This window comes from Rhea pennata, chromosome 17 (assembly GCF_028389875.1).
Source record: "Rhea pennata isolate bPtePen1 chromosome 17, bPtePen1.pri, whole genome shotgun sequence".
Classification (NCBI taxonomy): domain Eukaryota; kingdom Metazoa; phylum Chordata; class Aves; order Rheiformes; family Rheidae; genus Rhea; species Rhea pennata.
The window spans coordinates 3223577-3249416 of NC_084679.1; the positions used below are offsets into that span (position 1 = coordinate 3223577).

General features: G+C 55.7%; 2 protein-coding genes across 3 annotated transcripts; both read right to left on the reverse strand.

The window, feature by feature from the left end:
• Positions 1 to 1846: 1846 nt before the first annotated feature.
• Positions 1847 to 19860, reverse strand: CFAP251 (cilia and flagella associated protein 251). Its single transcript, XM_062590354.1, has 22 exons — positions 19817 to 19860; positions 18631 to 18868; positions 17625 to 17759; positions 17401 to 17541; positions 17168 to 17277; positions 16840 to 16948; positions 16401 to 16481; positions 16031 to 16108; positions 15656 to 15700; positions 15208 to 15425; positions 14465 to 14650; positions 12246 to 12493; positions 12008 to 12156; positions 11316 to 11489; positions 10845 to 11029; positions 10245 to 10359; positions 9891 to 10054; positions 7881 to 7971; positions 7529 to 7672; positions 4346 to 4574; positions 3030 to 3131; positions 1847 to 2104 (listed from the first exon to the last, which is right to left on the reverse strand). The coding sequence occupies exons 1-22, from the start codon at positions 19858 to 19860 to the stop codon at positions 1956 to 1958; spliced, it is 3135 nt and encodes a 1044-aa protein (XP_062446338.1). The 3' UTR covers positions 1847 to 1955.
• A 711-nt stretch (positions 19861 to 20571) lies between these two features.
• On the reverse strand, positions 20572 to 25132 carry PSMD9 (proteasome 26S subunit, non-ATPase 9). Of its 2 annotated transcripts, none has more exons than XM_062590275.1 (6): positions 24922 to 25132; positions 24157 to 24259; positions 23026 to 23219; positions 22402 to 22503; positions 21756 to 21844; positions 20572 to 21391 (listed from the first exon to the last, which is right to left on the reverse strand). In XM_062590275.1, exons 1-6 carry the CDS (start codon positions 25033 to 25035, stop codon positions 21364 to 21366), a joined length of 630 nt encoding a protein of 209 aa, XP_062446259.1. In that variant the 5' UTR covers positions 25036 to 25132; the 3' UTR covers positions 20572 to 21363. The 2 variants fall into 2 exon arrangements, with proteins under 2 accessions (XP_062446259.1, XP_062446260.1); XM_062590276.1 differs by lacking the exon at positions 24922 to 25132 and adding an exon at positions 24866 to 24886.
• Between the last annotated feature and the right edge of the window lie 708 nt (positions 25133 to 25840).

A 25840-nucleotide genomic window follows, 5' to 3' on the forward strand; every position in this document is an offset into this window, starting at 1 on the left:
TCCGCTCGGCGCCGCTCGGCTCCGCCCGCCCGCCGGGGCCCGCGCACTGCGCACGCGCCGCGCGCCGCCGGCAGCCCGCGCGCGCGGGGCCGGGGGGGGGGGGGGGGGGGGGAGGGGGCGGCGCGCGGCGGCGGCGGCGGCGGTGGCGGGCCGGACGCCTGGGCCCTTTGTTGGCGGCTGAGGGGGGAGCGCGGGAGGAGGGATAAGGCCGGAAGGAGGCGGGGGGGGGGGGGGTATTGGCCGGACGCCTGGGCCCCGCGGGCGTCCCCAGCGCTGAGGGCGTCGCCTCAGCCCGGCGAGGGGGAGCCGAGCCGGGCCGGGCCGGGCCGGGCCGGGCCGGGCCGGGCCGGCGTCGCCCTCACAGCGCCCGCCCGGGACAGCGAGCCCCGAGGGCGGAGATGGCGCCTCCGGGTAGCCTGCGCGGAGCACGACGGCCCCGGGGGCGCTCAGCCCGGGATGGAAATTAAACCCGCTTGTCCTTAACTTCGTTCTTAGTGCGGTGGCCGCCGGAGCGTCGCCTCCGCGCTGGGCGCGAGAGGGATGGCCCAGCGACGGCCGCGTCCGGCCCTGGGCCGAGCCGCGACGACACCGCTTCGCAGACCTCGAGCGTGCTGACTGGCGGCGCTTCCTGTTGAGCAAAACATCTGCTTTGCTAAACAGCATCTTTATTAAATCCACAATATGCAGATTTGGGGTTTTTTTTTGCAGTGCCCAAAATGCTTCCAACAGCTTCCATGGAATTAGGGTGATCTAAAGTACGTGAGGATCTGATCCAGCACAGATGCATGGGAGTATTTGCACATACAAGTAAATGGGCAGAGAGCTACATGAGAAGTCCTGCTCTGAGGGCACGTGCTCGGTGTACTCTGGTCCCTGTGCTAGTGGACTTCTTTATTAGCTCGTATCTGGTTGTACATCTTGCTGTTTGTGCTAATTGAACAACCACAGATACTTCCGCGGTACGTAACAGCAATCTCTATTTAATAAACATTGCCACTGAAAGGAACGCTTCTTAAGGGCCTACATTATTATTCAAATTGATGCTGAGGATGATGTAAAGAAGGAAACATGTTCAACAGCTCTTCACTGATCTTTCCACAGCAACTTATATCAGCTTCATTATGCTGTTTATACAAACACTGTAAAATGCTGTCCCATTGGTATTACACTACTAATTGGAACTACTACTTTCAGAAAGAAAAACACAACTTGTAAAGACCAAAATGGAAACCTGGTTGTAATTTGCATCTCAGTGTTCCTTTCTTCATTGAGAGCTGGTGGATTTATTTGTATAATTACAAATCTGTTCTGATTTATCCAGGCATTCTGTATATTGCATTTATCAATGTATATAATCAATAAAGTATTTTTACATTGCTATTTTACTGACAGGTTTTACAAATAAATACTGCCTTAGCATAATGAAAATAGATGGCATCAGAGTTGCTTTATCTGGCATAAACTCGGCCTAAACTGAATTCTAGGAAGATTCCAGCCAAGAACAGGGATGATCAATTAAAGAAGATAATGCACAAACTGCCTGTGTGTTTCTGTACTGGCTGGTGTTCTCTAATGGTTCACTGCACTACAAGTCTGGTGTATTTACAGCAGTCTTCATGCTGTTCTCCCAGAAGATCATTTCAGGACAGCATCATATTCATTTAAACCAGTGTTTATTAACTACCCTGTAAGAAGGTACTAGAGGTGAAAGCTATGCCCAAACAGCAGAAATACACTAGCAATCTCCAAATCCAAATTTTCCTCAGTGACAGTGCAGATGGTGAAATACTAGGACTGTGTTTGATCCAACAGGTTTGAGGCCTGTGCTAAAATGGGCTGGACAAGTGTTAGATCAGTCTAAAATTATATTGCCTTTATTTTTTAATAAACACAAAAAACACAAAGATACTTGAGGAGATTGTGAAGTAGGACCAAGTGAAAACACTTTGTAGTAGCTATGATTCTGAGCCTTCGTGGATCAAAGATTCATCTCTTTTTTCTGTCTTGTTTTTTTCTGGTTCAGGAACAGGTAAGCCAAGAATGTCAGCAGTGAATATCTCTGCTGTGATTTCATCTGGAATTTCTTCCAGTAAAGCTGCTGCACCTAGAGAGCAGTAACAACAACACAAAACACACAATGGCAACATAAAAAACAGGTTTCCATAGGAGTAAGGTTCATAAGCGGCGGTTAAGTGGACGGAATGTTTTAAAGATGTATGAAGTAATCATGAAAAAGGATTAGCTTAGCTTAATACTTTATGCATCCTTATCGGGGACAAACTGTCAAACCTGTGAGGCGGGCAGTCTCACCTTGCAGTAATTACCCACACAAGAACAAATGGAACTTTTACACTCCAGAGCTTTCACTTGGTTCTAGGCTCTTTAGGAATCCCGGGGTTTCAAAGCTGGTTGACAGGGCTAGGCTGTTCCCTCAGAAGATGCACCTTCAAAGCACACAGGTGCGTTACCAGATGCTGTTCTAGGCTGGTGTGGACTGGGATACGAACTGCATAAAAACGTGGTACTTAGAAGCAGTCCCAATAAAAATGGACAATGCTACTTGGATGAAATCGATACTATGATTTGCTATTCTAGACTGGTGTAGACTGGGACATAAATTGTATAGAAACGTGGTAGTTACCAACAATTCCATTATAATGGACATTACTGCCTGGATAAAATCAACACTATAATTTGCATACTCTAGGATTTCTTTTTGCTTGTGGACTTTGGCGTGTAAACCTTCCACTGTGTGTTTCTAATTTCAGTTCCAAGCCAGCAGATAAACAGCAATGTAATCTTGTCAGGTCCCAGTTACATTTCGTTGTTCATTTATTTTTAGATACATCCATGCAATTGTTGCATGGATCAAGGACAATCTGTAGCTCTACGACTATTTTTGCAGTCCTGTCTGAATATTTTTGACAGCTCCTGGCCAAACAGGGTAATAGGTTTGCAATTTAAATTACTCTGTTTGGGAATTGAAGCACTTCTACTTCTGTGTTGTGTAGAATGATAATCCTGTGTACCTGAGGTATCGCAGGTGCCTAATTCAGATATTCCTCCCTCTGGATTCATGCCCAGCAAGGTAGTCAGACATATTGCCAGTTCTTCCTCTGTCATATGCTCTCCTGTACAGTAAAGCAACACCAGTCTCTTGGGTTATGGTATCATTAACACAAAAACTAGCAGACCGCTCTGACAAGAACAGCGTACAAACAGAATAGGGTGGTCTGAAAGAAGATTTGGCTTTTCTGAGATGCATGCCACCACATCAGCAATCAAAATGCATGATCCCAACCCAGGAAAATGTTGGTCCTACGGAAAAATTGTTCATGTATACTGCATGCATTTGGGGCAAATGTATTTATCAAAGGGAAAGACGCTGTTGCAAATGGCTTTTTAGGCTAGGTTGCACCTGCAAAGGCTGTGCTTCTATTCCCATCAAAGCGCTCCTAACACAGGACAGACCACGGTCCAGGTAGTCCAGTGTCCATGGCAGTAGCCATTTCTACCAAGAGGAGGAAGAGGAAGGTGTGGCAGAGTCTTTAATACAGTATCCTGGAATAACTTGGATGTAGCAGTTGTTCCCAGTTAACGGTTGGCTCATGCCCTGAAGCATAAAGCTATAGATCCATTATGAAACTTCTATCCTATCTGATTGCTGTTCACACCATCCACAGACATAACTAACCCCTCTCATATTGGCTGAATCCTTGGTTTCAAAGCGTCTCTATGGCAAGGAGTTTCACTAGTTGATGTACTGAATGAAACAGCTTTTCCCTTTTCCTGTTTTAATGCTCAGCTGCAATAAATGCTCCTTGTTCTTACAAAAGGAGCAAGATAATACAAGTACTTTATTTACCTCTCTACAACACTGGTCATCAGTGTATTTACACATGCCTTTACAATGTTGCCTCTGATTAAGCTAACCTAAACCATCCCTATCTTTCCGGACTTTCACATATAGTTCAGTCCAGGACTCTGACCATTTTCATTCCTCCTTTCTTGTCCCTCTCTCCTTCAGCTTTATGTTACCTTTCTGGACACTGTGTGACTAGAAAAGAAGATGATAGTTCAGACAAGGGTGTGCTGGAAGGGGGGTAGCATTGCTGAGATCCATGCTCTTCGTTTGATGGACAAGATACTTAAGGCCAGCAGAGATAGTGCAGTTGAGATGACAGACGTGATCACTCAATTTAAAATTCCAAGATAGGTGGCTCCACGCGCCTGCCCTCGTTACCAAGCTATAGTTCCAGATTAATTTTTTCTGCAGTGAGTACATTCTGAAATTGAAGCCAGAACTAGCAAGCATACAGCTAATATTAGAAAAGAAATAACTCACCTCTGCACTGAAGCAGCAACAGTAAGTCTCCTCTGTCAATAACTTTTTCTCCATTCTCATTATCATAACCAAGGACCTGAAACGCTCTCCGTATTTTTTTCATTGACAAGCCAAATGCAGGTCGATGATTTACATAAAGTTTGATGAAATCCCCTAAATTGATTTTTGTCACTTGTTTTCCAGTATCCACATACTCGCTGAATTTTACTTCATTTATCATTTCTTCAATCTAAAGATCAAGGCAAGAAAGGTTGTTACAAGTTTTCCCGTTGAAGAGCATTGAGCCAGTTTCTGATCTCAAGCAAGCCGAGGCACCGTGACTGCACGTATTGGCACACAGATGTCATTGCTCTATCCCAGCAATGAGCAGGCACTCAGCAGCTGAGAGTGCACAGAGCTAATGGTTACGCGCCTGTTGTTACGACAGTATCAGGTAAAGACAAGGGCAGCAGATGCTTATTTTGAATTTCCTATATTTGCTTGGGAAATAGTTCTTCACGGAGCCACTCTAAGATTTAGGTGCGCATAATTGAGTTTATGCTCAAAATTACATTCACGCCAGCAGCGTAATTCCTGCAGTATTCTGGCATCTCTCTCAGATAAGCATTTTGCCCGGTATGTTATGTGTTACTGCTACGAGGTGGAGAAGAAACCGTCCCCTGGGGCCTGAGCGGCAAAGGCGCTCAGCGACTCGCAGCTGTTTCCATACCTTTGCCGCAGCTGTGCCTCCGCTCCGGGGACAGTGGGCAGGCAAACCACGAACAGTAAATATAGCACCCCGCTACCCAACTGCGCGCACGGAAGTCCCAACTTAACCAGGCTGCGCGCAGTAAATACACACCGGGGCTGGCCTAGGCGATCTCCCTCTCACCCTGCAGCCCTCCTCGACACGCATCTGGTGCAGCTCTGTCGCTGCAAAAAACCAGAGCTCAGCTTTGCTCCGTGGGGCTCACGTTCTGCCATTCCTATTGCTGGATCGCTTTTCTGCGGGGCAAACGGGCAAGCTCCGAGCGCGCTCGATCCTCGTGGCTTTCCTCAAGGCCAGGGCTGTGAGTCAGCCCGGGGGCAGCCGTGCAGAGGTTTGCTTGGAAGGCAGGTCCCGCTCCAGGATTTCGTCGCCCTCGTGCTCGGGGAAGCAGTGCCCTCGGAGACACCGGGGAGGGAAAGGCCGGGAGAGGTCCCTGTGCCAACGCGTACCAAGCATACCGCTGCCCGGGAAGGGAAGCTGACGCAAGCGCTCCCTGGGGAGGACTTTGCATTCAGCCCCGGGCCTTTGTCTGCCTGTCACAAGTTTTTCCATTGAATGAAGCTCGGGGAAGATGGAAATCTTAGCCTTAGATTTTTCCTGTAGCAAATGTCACACCAAGCAAGAACAGTCAATTTTGCTCAGCTCTAGCTGATCTGGGACTAGGTTTTATATCAGTCCCACTGAACTGCAAAAGAAAAACACCAATTCCCCAAAGCTTTGCTAGTCAGCCCAAGCTGCTTTTTCTCCCTTGTGATTTTCCTTTATTAAAACACTCTGGAGAGAGATGAACTTTCTGTACTTCAGTGTTGTCCTGCCTGCTTTGAGAAGCGGATTGTAGACCACCTATCTTCACAGCAACTTAGCACCTCTGTTTCCTTCCACAAAATGCTGTTTCGATTTTGATGCTTTTTGGGGGGGGTTAAGTTATTCTTCCAGAGACATTTCCCAGCAAGCACATATCGGAGGAATACATCCTCTGTGTCCCCAAGAGGCAGAAATGTAATGAGCCAAGGAAAAGGTCTAACAAAGTAGAAGGGGACACAACCAAGCATGGCAGAAAGCAAAGTGGTCCCAGCTTAGACTGACACTGACTGGGTGCAGGAGCTCCAAAGAAAGTCTGCTAGGGGGTGGTTGTAGTGAAGGTCCTGCCTCCCATCTGCTGCCTCTTCTGGTAGAGAGGACGGCCAGGCAGATGGGGTGCCACTGACTCTAGGAGCATCTCAGCAGCCCGCGAGGCTCCCATGCAATCAGCAGAGACGAGCGCTGCCTCCTCCGCAGAAAGATGAAGGGAACGCAGTGATGCACCGCTTCCCCTGGGAGAACCCCTCCTGTGCTGAAGGCCTGGAGCTGGTGCAGGGAGGTTGTTATCTAAATCGCCTTGCATCAGATTCAGTGATTTTTTTTTCCCTGTGTGCTTTAATTACCCTTCTGCCAGGTTGCAATATTACAAAGGAGGCATGTGCACGGGCAAACTGCCTTGGGGATGTAACTACAAAAGGGGAGAAGCAGCACCCTTATTAAATCAGTTGTCTTTGACTGCTGTAAAATTTGAAGCTAAAAAGCTCTTGAGAAATGTTTGATAGGAGGCTCCACTGCTGCAACCTGAAAGGCAAGCTCAGAGAGAGCCTCTGCAGAGTTATCAGTTATGAAAGAGCCTTAATTCCATGGGAATAGAAACTGCCGGCTCCATCTCAAGTCATTCTTTCATCAGTCCAAGACAGATCAAGAGAAAGAGGCACTGTTACATCCAAAAGAGTCACTGCACGGAGCTAAATGTTCCCATGCCCTTTGGTGTCTTGTGTTATCGAACACACGTAAGAAGCTTTGGCTGAGTCTCCATCCAAAGCTGCAGGGACTCCTTATGGCTGAGGACTCAGCCCATGGCCCACCAAGCACATGGTGCCTGTAAAGATGCTCAGACATTACTGGAAGTCACAGAGACGCTGCAGGATAACGCTGCCCACACTAGGTACTTTTGTCCATCGACCATGGAAAGTTGGTGACCATTGCCCCTAGGGGCCAAAGGAGGATTCGTTCCTCAGCTCTCTCAGTTTATCTTCTGAAGAAAGCCAGCTCTCTTCAGAGGGGGCACCCCTGGGTGTTGTGTGATCTGCGCACTTGGCTCCTGGAAGATCTCAGGTCATCTCTCCTCGAACGTGTCCCAGCTCTCAAGCCCCGGGTTCGTCCCAGCCTGCCCCGGCAGCCATCCAGCTCTCCAGTGAGGGATCGTGGCTTCCTCAGAAACACGCTGCCAGATTCTGATCACTCCTCTATTGATGCAGACCAGGTAAAATACATTAAAAACCAGCAAATGCATGCTGGAGCCATCTGGCATGACAGTGGTCAGAATCTGGCCCGTGGGACGCTTGGTAAATGCAATCGTTCTCGCTCTTTTTTACTTTTAATAACAACAACATTAAAAACAACCGACTGACCTTTTCCTCTGACGGATAAAATCCCATTGCTCTCATTACAAAAGGAATTTCCTCCAAGGGAATGTGTGTTGACACCTGTCTGGTCTCCATTGTGTCCATACCGTGGCTGCGCAGCTGCGCGTAGTAAAAATAGTCTTCCAGTTCCTGGGAGGGATTCAAAAGGAACACTGTAAAGTGCGGCCGCCAACCGGCGCAGCAGATAAAGCTCCTTTCAAGATTTATTAACGGGCATATCAATGAGCACGTTGTTAAAGGCGATCTGGACAAAAAAAATAAATGTCGAGCCTGTGTAAATGAATCTTAAACTCTAAGCAGCTGTTGCCGCCGAGCGTTCGCGGCGGAACGTAGTTACCCTGAAGAACTCGCCGTCTCTGCCGCCGTCGAGCAGGCTGTAGAAGGGCACCAAGTCCTCGCCGCCCAGGGGAACGGCGGCCTCCAAGGCCCTGCAGCCCGCGGAGGAAGGAAGGTGCGGGAAAGGGTCACGCGAGGAGAGATTTCGTGTTTCCCTTTCTAGTCGTCGTCCGGAGGCGCTTTCAATAAATAAATGAAGTCCCCAGGCGGCAGAGCGCGGGGAGGCGAAGGGCTGCCCCGGGCTGCGCGCGCCCCTGCTGTCGGCCTGCCCGTCCACCGCACGTTCCCCACGCAGGTTTTCCATACGGCGGCACAGCGTGGGAATCGCTCCTGAGCGGTGCCCTTGTCTAGCGGAACTGAGTGCCGGGCCGGGAGCCAGGAGCTTTTCCATGGACTTGAGCTTGCTGCCTGGCATTTAGCTGCTCTGCTTCCTTACAGAGACGTTGAGGGAGATCCAGAATTAGCTGGATCGGCGTTTTGCCCGTGCAGGGAGCTGGCGTTTGGTGTTTGCAACCAGCCGCACAAACCAAAGCTCCCGCTTCCTTGATCCAACACGTTCCTCCCCAATAACTCAGGGCAACCCGTTACTCTGCATCGTCTGCTATAGCGGGCGTCTGCCGCAGGTGCAGCGCGCATTGACCTAAAAAAGCCTCCGCGCCGCCTCCCCGCTCTTCGTTTCAATTTCGTAGGCAGCTGGGGCCAAAAGAACCAGTTGGGCTTGTGCGTGTGAAAAAGGGAACGAAGCGTGGTGCTGCAATCACAGCGCAGCGTTGCCACATCACGCCGCGCGTCTGGCAGCGCAGCTGCGGCTTTGATGCACACCTCTGGAGTGCGGCTTCCACGGGGTTTGGGCAAGCTTCACGCCTTTTTTCATAATTAAGTTATTTGGGCATTAAACACAGTGGAGATGCGCAAGATGCCAGAAGCAGCAATAAAATGATAATTAGCTCATCAAGAGCTTCACTCCAAAAACAAATTACATAGGAATTCAATGTCGCCTGGACCCCGGCCAACCATTATAAAGAAGGATCATTTATAGTCTATTGCCTTCCTTAAAATGTCGCTTATTCTGACCCCCGACTGCTTAAGCCACACAAAGTGGAAGAGAAAATAAATAAGCCCGTTGCTCCCCCACCCCGGTTTCCTTTGATCTGGCACGTGAAGGTGAGCTGGCTCAGCACCCTTTTGGCTCTCCTCCGCGCGCGCACCACCTGCGACGAGTGCTCTGCCCCGCGCCGGCGCGCGCCTGAGCCGCGACGCCTTTACAGTCACAGAGCCGGGGCGCTCCAAAGGGCAAAACACGAGTGAGGGCTAAAATCGGGCAGGAATCTAGCAGGCGTTGCAGCCGCTCTTGCAGGAGAGGGCCCGCGCTGCGCTGCGCTCGCGTCAGGATGCGCAGCTTCGGCCCGACTTGCAGAGCCGCCCGTGCGAACGCCCGGCCCCCGCCGCGCTCCGGCGTGGGAGCCTCCGGGAGCACCCGTCCCCTCGGGGCCGGGCCCCTCTGGCGCTGCCGCCCGGGAAAGCTGGCAGAGGGAAATCCCGCGCTTGCAGCCAGAGGCAGAAGAAACCTGGCAAAGGAGTTTATCACCGACACTCCGGCCAAAGCCTGCAAAGCCTCATTTGCGAAAGCAGCCTCCAGTCCTCCAGCCGGCCCTTTTCCCGCCGTCCGTTTACTCATGTAAGCAAAGCTTTATAGGATTAAGGTGGCTCGCCCTAAATCCAGCCTTCAAATGCAGCGGGGATTTCCTAGCAAGTACTGCCCTGGCCCGTCTGGGGAACGGACATTTCTGTATCAGCTCTCTCCTCGCACGCTCATCCCGCAGCCAGCACGGCTCTTCCCATCCTCTGACAACCCAAACCGTCCCCCATCACACCAGCCTTGTGGGGACCGGAAAATCCGGTTGCTTAGCGCCTGGGCAGCATTTCCCAGCCGAGAACAGCCTTTCCGCGGGCCGCGCTGAGCGGGGAGCCGCGGCGCGCGCCCTGCTCGCCTCCTCTCCGCGGCACTCACGGCAGGTTAACCTCCCACTTCAGCACGGTGCAGTCGTGCCCCCCCGCCGTGAAGACGTAGCGTCCGTCGTAGGAGCTGGCGAGGTCGGCCACGCCGCCTGGGTGGCAGATGAAAGCGAAGGACTTGTGGGGGTTGCCGTCGATGGGCAAAATCTGCACGCCGACCTGCGAGGGAAGAGGGAAGCGGCGCAGGCTGGGGCTCCTTTGCCCGGCTCCCCCCGAGCACGCCGCAGACACTGCCCCTAACATCGGGAACGTGGGAGCCCGTGCGCAGCTGGAGGCTGCCATGCGAAGCAGTGCTGGTGCAGGGACGATCCAGCAAGCGCATCCAATGCAAGCAGGTGGGACTCCATACCTTGTCCTTTGTAATGTAAGCCAGATAGTGTTTCTGGGGGTCCGTCGGGTTTGTTGTTGGGAGGATTTGCATCTTCTCCAGAGGGGAGCCATAGGTTGGTCCCAAAAGGGTCTTTCTAAAAGGCAAATAACATCATTTTCCCCTCTGAACTGCTGTAGAGCACAAGAACAGATGGCTATGGTGAGCTACGGTTGATGCAAAGGCTGTAGCACTGGTTGACAGGCCAGGCCAGGCCCCGTGTCTGGAAGGGCCCACATCAGGGCTAAGAGAGGAATTTAGTGCTCAAGGATGACTCAGTCCTTGGGTTTTGCTGATCCTGTGGGCTCCTATCACTTTATCTTATGTCCAAATGCCGTGTCTCTAGTCCAGTGTGCTGGGCAGCCTGAGAACCATCTGCAGCCGTGAGAACCTTCCTAGATCGACATGATGGAGACAAGTAGGGAGCACCCTGGGGGCACCATCAGCATCGCTGGTGGCAAACACATGCTCACGCATGGGAGCAGGGAAGTCATTAGGAGGAGGAAAATCCAAATCGAGGATGGGGCTCCCAGGCAGAAGGTGAGAGGATCTGGGACCACGAGGGCTGAACCTCTCCTCTACCTGCACATTTTGGTCGTGGTGTTGTAGAGCTTCATCTTGTAGCAGCTGTTGGCAGTGAGGATGAAGGACTCCGTGCTGAGCTGCGGATACCAGGCCAAGCACAGCGGCACCGCTGCCTGCTCTATCCGGTCCCGGTGCAAGACCACCAGGTGGTCCTTGCTGCTGCTGTTTAGGTCATATTCAACCTGGAGGGAAGACAAGGAAATGCAGCAACTCCCCTGGGCTTGGCCAGCAAATGGGACCCCTGTGGATCAACTGGATCCAGGATCTGTTGCTGGGGTCAGACTAAGTAGCCCACAGGCACAGAGACTCAGTCCTGAGCCCTGGCAGACCAGCTGAGGAACAGTCCCTGTGATAGGGCATAAGGAGCTGGAGAGCCAGAGATTGAGTCTTCCTCGATGTTCTTGTGAAGCCCCCTGCCCCCTGCTTTAACCAAACTCCACTGCCCTACAGACTTGCCCATCAACTCACCAGCTGCCTGTCCTCCCCAAGGCTTAAGAGCCTGGGCTCGTCGCTGTCTAGCTGCACCCCAAAGAGGATGCTCCGGATGGGCTTGTAGTGGGAGTGCAGCCCCGCCAGGTGTTCCCAGCATCTCTGCCCATTTCGCAGAACTCGTCTGTAAACCGTCACCGAGAGTTTCTCGTCCTGGAACGACGGCACAGAGGTCAACAAGCTGCCATTCCAGTGTGTCCCCTGGCTGGCTTTGCATGTCCCCAGCCGGCTTTGGTCGGTGCTTGCAGCTAAGCAAGTCCCACCAGGAGGACTGCAGCCATAGCCAGGGGAAAACATTGCGTCAGGCAGAGAGACCCCCAAAGGGCAGCGGTGCCGCAGAGGGAGCAGCTCCCCATGGACCACGAGCCAGAAAGAAACCCCTGGTCTAGCTGCTTCCACAGATGGCTGAAGAGCTAAAGCTTGCCACTAAAGTTAGCAATGGGATTCTGCCAACGACAGCTCCGTGGAGCCACTGGGGCTGGTCACGTTTTTACCGAATGACTCTTCGAGCCAGGAAAAGCATTCTGCAGCCGCAGAGCCCCTGGGAAGGGACAGTCCTCCCTGCTGCTTGCTCAGCGTTATATCACAGGATGGCCAGCAATTCCCAGTCCCACCGAAAGCTGCACCACGAGCAACACACACAAATCACAAAGAGGAAAAAACAAGCTTACAGCGGTTGCAAGGTACTCAGAGTTGTGCGAGAAGGCAATATGAGTCACAGGGCCTCGCGAGAACTTGAACTCCTTGCAGCTGGACCAGAGAGAAATAGCATCGAGGATGTAAACGCTTCCATCAGTGAAGCCAGCCGCCAGGAGAGAACCTGAGAAGCACACCAGAACCAAATCCCGACACAACCGCGCATCCCAGGACCAGCACCCGGCATACAGGGCGATCGTGGGCCCAGAGTACCTTCAGGGCTGTAGGACAGGCACTGGATGCTGGCTCCAACGAATATCCTGCTAACAAGGTACTTAGTCTGCTCGTAGTCCCACACCTTCAGCAGCCCGCAGTGACTCCCTACGGCAAGGAGCGCTTGGCTGGGGTGACACGCGATGGCGTTCACAGCTCTCTTGGCCTCCTCCATGACTTTTTCATATTTTGTCCCGTCTGTTGCAACATGGAACACTGTTGCATCAGCAGTTGAAAGGATAAAGTTCCTGTTTAGTGTGAAAGAAACAGAATTTGGTGAATCAGACTGGCTCATCTCCCTCCAAGCTACACGACATTTATTCTCTTGGTGGCAGCTTAGCTGGACAATCACTTATATTTTGCGATACACAATATGCAGACACATCCCGAGCAGGAAGGCAGGTGGCTCTTTGTGTTCACGACCTGGTAAATCTCCACGTGAAGACACTGGAGCTGGTTACATTTTCTGCTTGGGTAGGCGAGTCAGAAGACGAATAACATCTGGGTAGGTTTTGCCGTTTGCAAGTCACTGGTGTGTGAGACGGATAAATGAGCAATTGAGGATACTCTGAATAGTCCTTTCACATGTCTCCATGCCACCATTGTTAGTGGCCACATGTTGCCTGTGCTGCGACGGACGGGGTCAGGGCAGAGCTTTCGACCCGCCGTGCAGACAGAGCAGCTGTCTGTCCGCTCGCTCAGCCGTGCCGACCGTAACGCGGCTGAGACGGTCCCGCTGCAGAGCTGGCGATGTGTAACGAGGACATCTGAATAATTATGCACATTGCGGAACAAATATGTATAGCTGCCAGCCAGCCTGAGGACTCAGTCTGGGACCAGTAAAAGGGTCAGGAGAGGACCACACAGAGACCTAAATACAAGAGCTGCCCAGCCAGACGTGCACGGCTTCCGGCGGGCAGTGCTGATGGGGAAATCGCTGCCCCTTTTGCATAGCCGCCCCACAAAGTGCCTCCTGAGCCGGATCCTCACCCGGGGCTTGGGTCCCTGCTCCCTCAGCTCGGTCTGAGCGGCACCAGCAAGCCCTGAAACGCTCGCGGGGTCTGCGAGACTTTCAGAGGAGGCCTTTGCACGTTCATCGACGGGGGCGTTCGAAAGAGCTGCCCTGCGAGCCCAGCCCCGGGCGCGCGCCCCTGCCAGCGGCCGCTTCCCGCGTTTCCGGCCCGGCCGAGGGAGGACGCCGCAGGTCCCGTGCAGGCAGCGGGGCCGCAGCCGGCCCCTCGCGGAGCTGATCCTGGGAGCCGGGCGAGACGAGCAGCCTCTCGGCTTCCCCCTTGCTGCCCCTTTTACTTCCCAGAGCGGATGCAAGTGGCAGAAGCTACGACAGTCACCCAGAAAGAGGCTCGAGACGACAGCGGGTGACGGGGACCCACGGGACACCCGCCTGGAAAAGGCCGTTTCCCGGGGCGCTGTTCCAGGCTGGAGAGGAACGCGTCTCGCACGGCTCTTTGGAAAACGCGTGCGGCTAAGGACGGACGTTGCCAGAAGAGGCTTAGACAGGAGCGACTGCCAGCCGGTCTGCGGGCCGGACCGCGCGCAGCACAGCCTCAGCCGGCCTGCAGACCCCCGCGCGCCTCCACGCAGGGGGGTCTCGCCGCGCAGCGGGGCGGCGAGCCCAGCCGGGCACCCCAACCTGGCGCGTCCACGCGGCGGCACCCGGGGCCGGTGCGGCTGGGGCAACCTCTGCGCCGCGGCCCCCAGATTAGCTTGCCGGCGGTGATAAAATCTAACTGGAAATAGCCATCCGCAGGAGGGATTTATTGGGGGGAGGGGGGGATTAAGGGACCCGGCGGGAGCTGCCGGCTCTGCGTTAGTGGAGACAGCACCGGTGCTCCTCCAGCCTGCGCCGAGGCCCGGGGCAGGTCCCTGGTTTTGGACGTGCTACGGCCCCCCCCCCCGGGTCGTGACGGCTGCTGGGGCCGCGGAGGGCCGTGCAGGCAGAGACGAGCTGCCAGCAGACACTGCCTGCTTGGCCCACCCCAAAACCCAAAGGGCAGAGCTGCAGGGCGCGGAGGGCCGTGCTCCCTCTCCGTCCCACCGGCCCGGCCCCGACGCTGCCTTCCCTGTGTCCGGACGTTTCACCCAGGGACAGAGTTAAAATCTGCTCCTGCCCCGGAGGGAGCCCGTGGGGCAACCTTCAGCTGAAGGTTTCCGCAGCTTTGAAGCCGCGGGGCAGCTGGAGGAGAAGATGGGGCGCCCACCTGACGACGAAGGGCTGGCCGCCGATGGTGCAGGACCTGGCGTAGTCCGCAGAGGGGCTGGGAGGGGATTTGGAGAAGGAGATGGAGCGGATGGGGCCCACTCGGAGGTGGCTGTACCAGTTCAGAAGCTGCAGCTGCCCGTCGTAGAATTTAACGTTGCCTTTGACGTCGCAGGCTACGAAATAGCTGAAAGGAAGGCGAAAGGCTTCGTTACGGGAAAGCGCTGCAGAGCAGCCGGCACGTCCCTGTGAGCCGGGACGTGAGACAAGGCCCGTAAAACGCCCCGGAAAGCTTTTAATCAACACGTTGGAGGAGAACGCTCCAACGTCCACCAGAGACAGAAGCAACTGCCCTTTCCTTTGCCCAAGCGGGTGAGACGAGCCCCGCGCCGACACGGCCGTGAGGGCTGGGCGGCGCAGGAGCCGCCGGCCCTGCGGGACCCTGCCGCGGGCCCCTGCCCGTGCCCCGCGCTCCCGCTGCCGGCAAAGCCACGAGGCCGGGATGCAGCCGTGTGAAACCCGTGCCCACGGACAGCCCGGTGCCTGAGCTGCCCCAGGACCTGGGAGAGCTGGTGTCACATCGCCTTGAGTTTTCAGCTGCTTTTTAAGCGAAGGAAGAGCGTTTTGGCCAAATTAATTGCTGGAAAAAGCAGGGCCGGAGTCTCACAGACCAGCTCTGACGCCGCAGTGCTCAGGGTGCCTAAGGGCTGTACGGGAGGCTGCTGAAGGCTGCGGAGGTGTTACCTCTCCAGCACGGTGAGCACGGTAAAGCCGTCCTTCTGCATGGGCATCAGCTTGATGGCTTTCATGGTGTGCGGCTTCACCGGCGGTTCCCGGGGCGGGGGGCGAGGGCAGACCACGTCCCACAGCACCAGCTTCCCGGCCGAGGTGCCGGTCAGGGCTTGCGAGTTGTTAAAATGAAAAACGGACTGGCTGAAGTGCCCCACCGCTTTGCTGAAGGTCTGCGAAGAGAGCAGGGAGGCCGCGCGGGTCGGTGCGGGCGGCTGCTCCCGCGCCAACCACGACTGTTTCCCGTTGGTCACGGCGGGAAATTCCCTCCCGGTCCCGGGGCGGGATCAGCGCCGGGAGGGGAAGAGCCCCAGGGGGGGGTGCAACGGGAGATGCTCTCGCTGGGGCGGCGGGGGGAGAGCCCCTCCGGGCCTCCGCTCGGCCAGGCGCTGCAGTTACTCACCCCGTCGGTCAAGGGCGGCGCGCCGTACCGCAAGCCGGTGTCGCTCTGGGGAGGAAACCAGGACGTCCGCACGAGAACAACCGTTTTATAACTGTGCTTTGCGACGCCGGCGCGTCCCTCACCCGTTCCCAGGACGCTGGCCCCACGTCGTGCCTGCCAGAGCAGAGCTCCCAGGCCAGAAAGGCTGCAGGACCCGCTGCAGGGCACGAAACCCCCCTCCTGCACCCGCTGGCCTCCCCAAGGTGCCACCACGTGGGGCCGCTCCAGAGGGAGCGGGGGGAGAGATGGAGACCGTCGCCCCGGGACCGGGGAGGGCAAGAGCAGAGGCAGGACCCTCCGGGGGCGCAACGTCCCGCTCACCGCGCTCCTACTTACCCAGAGGTAAAATATCACCTGGGTTTTACTGTTGCTGACAAACTCGTAGGGATTTTGGGGGTTAAAAACGACATAATCCTGAAAGGAAGAGGTGAGAACTGTGTTAATACCAAGCTGAGCAGTGTTTACTGTTTTTTCTTTCATGCAAAACATCTGCTTTTCTCCCAGATGTGCTTTACCACCTGCACCGAAGGACAGGCTGGGACGCACCAGAGCTACGCGCCCACCTCTGCGCCATGTCCTGGGGCTGCCGGGTGCCCAGTGCTGCGGTGAGGGGCGCCACGGAGGAAGAGGAGGAGGAGGAGGAGGAGGAGGAGGAGGAGGAGGAGGAGGCTGGGGCCAGCCAGCTCCTCCGCAGCCACTCACTCACCTGGCAGCCGAACTCGGGCTGCAGCTCCACGCTGCACACGGGCGTCTCCGTGGGGTAGGTCCACTTCCAAACACAAACTCTCTGGCAGAGAAGGGGAAAACCGAGGGATGCTGGTGGCTGTCCGGGAGCGCCAAGGTTGCTCAGGCAAAGCCCATCCCCTCCGGCGGCAGAGGGGCAGCAGGCGCCAAGGACGGGGGCTGGCAGCGGGGCCTAATTTCCATTAACGATGCTAGAAACAGCTTTAATTAAAACGCATCAGAGACAGAAACTTTTATCCCAGCTAAAGATGCGCTTTCTAAACTCCGCAGCGCTCAGGTTCGCGAAACCCGGAGCCCCAGCCGTGGCCGTGCCGCCCGGCGCCGCCTCGCTCCCGCTCCCCAGCCAAAAGCTTCGGGGAACCGACCGCTCGAGGCTACTGAAGAGGAAATATTTTCCGTACCTGGACTGTGCCAGTGCTAATGGTTGCCAGATACTTTGCGTCGCGCGAGATGGCGATGGCTGCGACCCCGTCGGCCGGGTGGCTGTCGAAGATGGTGTGCACGGGGATCCTGCGGGAGAACACCCGCGCGGGCGCGCTGAGCGGCTCAGGGAAAAACAAGAAACGCGGGAAACGGCCTGGCCGGTGACTATCGCGCCCGCGGCCGGTTTTCGGCCCCTTTGCCCCGCGCTCCCCGCGTTTCCCCTCGCTCCCGCCTCCGCGTGCCGCCGGCTCCGGGAAGGCGCTTCCCGCGCCGGGGCGGGTGCCGCGGGTGCCGTCGGCCGCTCACCCGGAGAAGGAATCCCAGACGATGACGAGGGCGTCGGGCCCCCGGTCGGCGGTGGCCACCCAGCGCTTGTCCTCGCTCACGCACAGGCACGAAATGACGTTGCGGTGACCCTGGAGGAGGAGGATGGTGAGGAGGAGGAGGAGACGACCCGCGCGGCCGCCGCCGCTCCGGGCCCGGCGCTGCCCCGAGGCCCGACCGCCCCGCTCGCGAGCCGGCCGCCGCGGGAGCCGCACCTGCAGCAGGCGCTGCCGGTTCCCCGCGGCGTCGTGGAGGACGAGGGCGTGGGAGGCGGCGTAGAGGAGCACGGGGGCCGCGCCGGCGCCCAGGCTGTGCACGGCCACCTCGCTGTTGTAGCCCAGCACCCGGCGCAGGCGCTGCGGGACAGGCCGGGGCACGGCGCCGGGGTGAGGGCCGGGCGCCGCCGCCGCCGGCAGCTCCCCTGCCCGCCGGCACTCACCAGCGGCCCCGCGCCCGCCGCCTCGGCCTCCTGCCAGAGCCGGCCCGGGGCGGCCGTCCACACAGCGCTGCCCGGGCCGGCGTCCCGCGGCGCACCGGCCTCCTCCTCGCTCGTCCCCACCGCTGCCGCCAGGCCCTGCCAAGGGGAGACGCGTTTCGGCGCTTGTTTTCCTCCTCCCCAGGGCTTTTCGCCCTGAATTTCCCCTGCAAAACAAACCTCTCCGTCCTTTCTCGGCTAAAACGGGCCCTTTTCGCTCTCCACCCCCCGACTACTCTGCTTCGCGCGCACCCGACGCCGGCCGTTGCAGCAGGGCGCGAGGCGGCAGGGACGAATCGATGGCAAACCCGGGTTAAACCGGGGGGAGGCTCGAACCGCCGCGAGCGGACGCGAAGGGCTCGCGGGAAGAGCCAGCCCCGGCGGCCGGCGGCGAGCGAGGGCTGCGGGCGCGCTTCGGCAGCTTGCTGAGAGCTCTCCGAAACAGCCGCGGGGCGCAGGGCTGCCGGGGGCACAGCGCAGCAGCCGGCGCGCTGCCCCCTTAGCCCGAGTCTCGGCGTCGGGACCCCAATCAGCTCTTGCCTCCCGCCACGCGGCTGCTTTGGTTGTTTTAGCCGCGGTCACTGCCGCGAGCTCTGAGCCCGGTTTGCGAGCCGCCGCCGCCGAGCGAGGCAAGGGAACGCTTCGCCCGAGCGCGGGGACGAGGCCGGCCGGCCTCCCTCCTGCTCGCGGGACCCTCGGCCGGGTCGAGGTGAAGCCAGGAGGGCTCCAGCACCGCGAGCAGTTGCAAGAAGGCGAACAGCTTGGAAACCGCGCTTCGCCTCGGCGCTAGTTGCCCCCTCGCAGCGGTTCTCCCGCGCCGGTCAGCCGGCTCGCACGCGGCGGGGAGCGATCCAGCCCCGCGGCCGCGGCGCCAGCCGGGCTGCTCCTCCCATCCCGGGAGACGCCAGGCACACGGAGAAACCGTCTTGGGGGTCTCCGTTCCCGTCGCGACCCGGGGCCCTGGCGGTACCGCTGCCTCCCGAGGCGTCTGCGCGTCCCGGGACGCCCCCCGCGCCGCGCCGCTGGCGTCTGCTCTCCCCTGGCTCGGCTCCTCCGGGGCGGTCTCGCTCGAGCCGTCCATCCTCGCCTTCGGCTTCCTTCCAAAACACGCTGGGGGGGGGAGGGGGGGCTGGCGAAAAAGCCGTTCCCCCCTGCCCAGCCCTCCGGCGGCGGCCGATCCCGGCGTCTCCCGCCTCCGCTCCCCGCCGCTGTTTGCGCCCGACTCGGGTTCCCCCGGTAACGGGCGCCGGAAGCGCAGCGGGACGGGGGGGCTCCGCGGGAAAGCGCCCGGCCGCCGGCCCCCCCGGCCCCACCGCGCGCCCAGCGAAGCCAGCGGAGCCACCGCTCCGGCTGCCTCCCCTCCCCGGCGGGTACAGGGCTCTAAGCTCTCCTGGCTGCAGCTGCGCTGTTAAGCTCAGATAACAACAGTTTCTCCATCTAACTTGTTTTTCCCTTGAGCCTGGCACCCTGCCGGGGCTGTTCTGGTTTCACGTTATCTCCTGGACCTGCAGATGCGCCGGGTCTCGCCACGGCTGCCCTGAACTCCGCATCAGGGGCACAACCGGGCAGGTCAGGGGATTTTACGTCTTCGAGACCAAAAATCTGATTAAAGCGGGGAGAAAAGTTAAACTGCAGCTGGTAACTCACGGCCACCCGCAGGACCCAGCAGACCCAGGCGCTCGGCCCCCTCTTCCCTCCTGCCCTCGAAGCAGCAGCAGCAGCTCCCCCCGACTTGCTCCTGCCGGCCCGAGCTGGCTCCCAGCTCCAGCACAGACCAAACTGCCGTGGCGACGCGTGCCGGCCTCTGCTCCCGCTCCTTCGCTCCAGCTCTTGGCCCTCTACTCTGGAAGCTGCAGCAATGACCAGCTTTGTACCGCAACCAAATTTTCAGTCCCCCCCAATCCAGCGTATCAGCACGCGCACATAAAAGTTTGTTCAAAACCAGTGGGTTTTTTTTTCCACCCAGCGACATTCTGTCCCTGTTCCCTGATCATACTGGATAGGGGAAGTCAGTCTTTGCTTGCCACCAGCACAACCCTTCGCGTCTATTCCCACTGCCCCAGCAGATCGGGAGCAGCACTTTTGCTGCTCCAGGCCGCAGAAGCCTAAGGAGGATGTTCAGATCTTACCCATCTGCAGGAGGTTTTGCAACTTACCTGGTAACAGCAGACACGGAAATTGCATTGCTTTCTAATGGCATTTCACAGTGAATTTTAGAGATGCAGCAGCCCTAGTGGGTCATAGCGTCTGATGAAGCTCAGCACCACAGGCTTGGCCTTAGAAAACTCCAGAAAAGCAGAAACAGCATTTGCATGCAACAGAGCGTGCCAGAATGCCTCCCATTCTCAACTATTCTTCAATAAAAGAGACTGAGCAAAATTTTGATGTGTTTTGGCCCCTTTAAAGTTCCTTGAAGGAGCAAAACAGGAATTGCTAAATATAGACACAGTTCTTATCCAAGGAACTTATCCATAAGCTGCTGCAGTAATACTTCCCCTGTAGCACCCCAAAGCCTGCAGGAATCACTGAGCAATGAGCTTGGCTTTGAAGCTTTGCTGTTTCAGCAAGAATCTGCTCTGTCAAATGCTGAAATATAAACACTTAGAATATCAAAAAGATAAAGCTGCTCAATTTAACAGAGACACATCAATGAATGACTTAGAAGTGTGTTTCTAAGTCCACTTTTTCGTTCTGTTTCAGTTGTGGTTATTAACATTTACTGCAAAGTTACTCATTATGTCTGATGTGTTACTTACGCCCACAACCTGCTTACAAAGGACAACTTGTATCTTTCCTGGGCTTTGGCACTGGAAGGTCAGCAGTCGTGCTTGTGTCTAGGCAGACCTGCTTTTAACTCACACAACCTGGCCCACAATTACTGCCCCAAAATAACAACTTCTACAAGAACGGAGACGGATGCATTACTCGGGTTTATTGTTTTGGGAGAGTACTTTGAAGTTCAGCTGGAAACAAGCTTAAAACAAACCAAACATCCCCCAAATTCCCTTGAAGAGTTCATACATCATAAAATCAACTACAGCAAATATTTTTTTACATCAAATTCTGACTAATTTTACATAGTCACAACTATAGGAAACACTAAAACTAAAGAAAAGTAGTCTTATAGCCCCTATTCTTTATCCCATTAACTTAAAATAATTAGAGTTCTGGAAATTCTTTCACATGTAGCAACTTCAAAAGTTGTAGTAACACAGGGAAGATCGAACTTGCACGTTTCCTGACTGTGATCTATTATTATAGACAACATCAAAGTGCCCCAGGACTTTACAGAGTATTTTGTAAGATATTCAGTGAGAAATTTTAGAGGGAAGGAAAAAATGCTTTGTTATTGGCAAATCAGAGTATTTCTTGCCTTTTCAGAATCTGCATCAAGTACTTCATTAACTGAAGAATTTCGCATCTCCTTATAGCCTGATTCCAAATTGATATGGCATATAAGAGATGAGAAGCCATATCCTGCAACTCTACAGGCTGCTCCTTATGAACCAGCGCAGTTCTGAAGTGTGGCAAGGCCCCACTCTATCAGAGCTTTTTCATACTCTGCGAGTCCGGCACCTAGAGGTCACCGCCTCTGAAACATTTGTTTCAGCAAAAACTTGAAGACTGTAAGGGGAGTTTTCAAATCAGATCAGAGTCCAGAAAGCAGGCACAAGCTTCAACTTTACTGTTTTCCAAGTAATGGTCATCTTTGCAAGGGAACGATATTGCAGCTGAAAAAGAAAATATAGGAAGAAACATTAATGTGTCAGCTCCAAAACAAACATAGAAGATCTAACATGGCATGAATCAGACCTTCCCCATCCCTCTTCCATCGGTTTCCTCTACCGATCAAGCCGGCCACTGAGATCTTTCCTCCACACCCACGTTCGATACAACTGATCTACTCGTATCACTGTGCTAACTGACACCCTCCAGCTCTCGGTGAGCACCTGCCACTGAAATACATTAGTGCAGGCAGCAACACAGAGAGCCAAGCCCAGAGCCGGCCTTGCTGCAGGAAGCTTGCTCTGAGCTGCGTAAAAGGCAGCTATACTATAAAGTACAGCTATACTGAGAAGTGGAACAGCAACCTACCCCAGAAGGCCCTTTCCAGCCCAGCGCTTTGGTGTCAGCCCCACATGCACTTTTTTGCCGCTGCGGATTACAGTCACACTCAGGGGGTTCTGAGAAAGGAAAGAAAAAGAAAGAAAGAAAAGAAAAAAAGATGGCAACTTTCCTTATCAAGTCATCCCTCTTCTCCGTTCTTTTATTGAAGCGCCAGAGGAAGAGCATTTGGCTCTAGTGGAACTGCAATCTTTGGCAGTTCCCATTCACACCCCTGTAGCTAGATCTGAGAGCAAGAGCATTCAGTGGGGAGACACCTCAGCAAGATCTCTCACTTCCAGCATAAGGTGCTCAATGGCCGTGGCAGCTTTTTGCCCAGTCCATGAGGCCACATGAGTAGCATGGCAAAAAGCTCCTGCTGCTGCAGAGTCCCCCAAGGGGAGGAACAGAAGGGGTGATATCCACAGCAAAGAGCATGCACCTCCTGGCTCTCTCTGTCCAGCTCTCCAGGCAGAAATCATGTCAGTGCTGTGGGGGGACAAGGCTAGAACAGCAGACTGAATTTGACATTGTTTCTGACATGGAAAAGATGATCCCAGAGATTTAAATTCCACTGCAAAACCTGTAGCTAACAAAGACAGTCAAGAGAATACAGTTACAGTAGAAACTAGCTCACCCCTTCGCTGTGCTGCACCACTGTGGCAATGTTCTGCAGATTCTGGAAGTTGTGTGTGTTGACAGAGCCAAACTCCACAATCTCATCATCGACCTGGAGTCCCTGGACAGCGAGAGAAGGCAGATGAGTATCTGCATTCTCCAAAGACAGGTAATATCTGCCTGTTCACAAGAGCATCCTTCACTTAGCCAGATGGAGAGATTTGTCTCACCATTTAGGCAGCTGAACTACATTATATTCTCTTCATGTCCTTAGAAAGAAAAGCAGCAAGTACTCATTCCTTTCTCCGATTACGGAAGGAGAAATATTGAGGCTAGAATGATCAGTGAGGTCTTGCACATGATCTGTGTGGTGCAACAATACAGCTGAGAAGACAGTACTCATCTATCTACAAGACATCCCAACGCGACCCTGGCACTGGCCTGCAAGGGCTGTTTGCTGTGCGAGCTTTCAAGAATAACTGTGCCAGCAGGGAAGGTTACCGAGCATTTAGCTAACGCTTAAGGCAGCAGGGAAGTAACTCAAGAACACACAACTTACTCCCAGTTGTCAGCAAGGAGACAGTGTACACTATCTGCCACATTTCCCTTCCGGATCCCGAAGAAGCCTTCCCTGTCAGCTTACCGAGACACTTGCAGGAGACCCTGGAGTTACTGCATTAACTCTGGCAAAAGCCTGTGGCAGGCTCTGGTTCTGGTTCAATGCCTCTGCCAAGGCTTCCGCCTCATCCTTGGCATGCTTCTCCTTCTCCCGGGCATGCAGCTGGTGAAGAGCTTCCTCCACCTGCTTCATCAAGGCCTTGTGGTCGTTCTGCAAACCTGTAGGTGAAGACCATCAGCACAGAGACAGCAGGAGCAAGTTCCATCTAAGGGTTCTTTCTTAGCAGACACGTCCTCGTCCACAAGCGAGCTTTCAGTCTGAATGCAGTACTCTGTGTCTCTTGGATCTCAGCTGTGGCTAGCAGCAGCTTTCTGCCAGCTTATCTACTGGGTGCTGGTGACAACCCTGCTCACAGAGCCAGGGCACTGGCTATCAATGTAAGTTAGGTGCAGAGAAAACCGCCCTACAAAGTTAAGTAAAACTGCCAGGAAACAGTAAGGGGTAGGAGGCCCAAAGTCTCCTAGAAAGCATTAAGCTACTGAAGTCTTTTTGCCATTAAATCATTTCCTGTTAAATACATAGAGCAAAAGCCATCCCAAATACAGGGCATGATGTAAGCTTGAGCAGAAATAAATGCCAACCTATTTTTTACCCAAAGTTTATTTTATAAACACCACAAAAATGTTTCACTATATTTTATGAATCCCAAATAGCTCCACAGTAGTAGCAGAAAAATTTCAGTGACTCTGCAACAGCGCATGGACAAAAGCATTTTACTGACCAAGCCAATCCCTGTCAGCTACGAGGACAAAACAAAATAGGTTAAAAACAAAGTCAGACCAACCCTGCTTTTCATTTTTCAAACTGAATGAAATGCTTGCAGTAAACCAACGGCTCAAAACGACGTTTCAGTTACTTAAACAGCTGTACAGTTGTACCAATTGTTATGAACAGGAATTTAGGATATCTGGAAGGACAAATATAATAGAAGCACGTATGTCTCTCACACAGCTATATTTTCACTTCTGTTTATTTCTGCTTGGGGGGAAGCTCCTCTCCCCTCATCCATAAGCTAGGAGAAAGATCTCCCCAGGGAGGCCCTGCCTCACCCAGCCCCGTCCTCAGAGCAGCGTTACCAAGAGAGAATCCGCTCACAGATAATGTTGTGCCGAGCAGTACGAACTTGGTAGAGATCAATATCCGCACGAGGAAACCCTTCCACATCGACGAGCGGCTCGTTCATCCCAACGCCCTTTTGCTGCGGGGAGAAAGGCGGTCACGGAGCTGCCACCCACCCCTCTGCTCCTAAGCGCGTGCAAGGAGAGAAACGGACCGAGGCGCCGAAGAGAGGTTTAACTGAGCGCTTGGAGAATAAAAGCTTATTTAAAACGCCAGGGCAGCTAGGGGAACTGGCTGACAATAATTTCCCGCACGGTGACCGCTCCGAGAAGACCCCCAGAGGAGCAGAGGCCCCGAAGGTGAGGAATACCCCAACTCTCCCTGCCCGGGGCACCTCAGCGCCGGCCCACGCAGCCCCCCGACACGGCGAGGCGGCCCCCGCCGCAGCACTAGCGCGGGGGCCGCTGCATGCAGAGGGGCCGCGGCCTGCGTGGGGAGGGGACACGCGCGGCCAGAGAGCTGCAGGGCCGGCACTGTGCACGTGCAGAAACGCGCCCCCACGGACGCCAGTGGGGGCACCCGTGAGCCCCCACCCACGCGGGAAGACTTACGGACTCTCACACCCCCGCGTCTCCACCGAGCCCTGCACACGTACCCCCGCGCTCAGGGGCGCCCCTCTGCTCGTGCGCCCCCACGCCCCCGCGCCCCTCAACGCCCACGGACGCGCGCGGGCCCCCGCACGCACTCGCATCACGAACTCGCCCGCCCGCCGTGGGGCCCCGCAGGGCGCGGCGCACTCACGTCCTCCAGGACCTCGTAGTAGGCCTTGATCTGCGCCTCGATCTCGTCCTTCTTCCTCACGAGCTGCTGCACGTCACTCACGGTGATGGCGCGGCCGCCCCCGGGCTCCGCCATGGCGGCGCCCGGCTGCGCGGAGCGGCGCGAGCGCGGAAGAAGCCGCTACGGGCCGCGACAGGGCCCAAAGCGCGTCACAGACGGCGAAACGAAGGGCGGGGGCAGGAGGGGCAGCCCGGGCCGCTGCGGTGTGGGGGCGGGGCCATCAGAGGGCGGGGCCATCAGGGGGGCGGGGCCAAGCACGGAGGGGGCGGGGCCATCCGGGACGGGCCATGCGTGAGGGGGCGGGGCCATGCGCGGAGGGGGCGGGGCCATGCGCGGAGGGGGCGGGGCCGCGCTGCCAGGCCCGGCCCGTCGCCGTGAGCTCTTCCACGTGCTGAGTTGTCGCAGCCTCTGCAGCAGGTCGCCCGAAGCCCCGCAGCGCTCGAGGTGCCTTCACGACAGATGTACGACCCCCGCTGCTGCCCCGCCGTGGTTTGGAGGCGGCGAGGGCTCTGCAGCCACCTTTTGCGGCCAGGCTCTCCAGGTCCTCGGCGGAGAGCGTGCAGAAAGGGGCTGGCGGCTGCCGTGCCGCTTCGTGGGGCGCCGGTATGCAGCGGCGCGGGGCGAAACGCTCCCCCGGCCAGACTCCGTATGTGCACAGAGTTGCACTTGCGCTGTTTATGCCCTGTTAAAGCCTTTCATGCTAATCTTTCCCTTGCTCTATTCCTGGCGAGTGCCTACAGGCATGAGGAGTTCGTGCCGTTCTGGTTTTCCAATCGCTTCCAGATGCCGCGGGCCAGGGGATGTGTGCGTGTGTGCTGGTGTTTTACCCACCAACGTCTATGAAAGGTTTTTCAACTTCCTCTGTCTTTCTGCCAACACT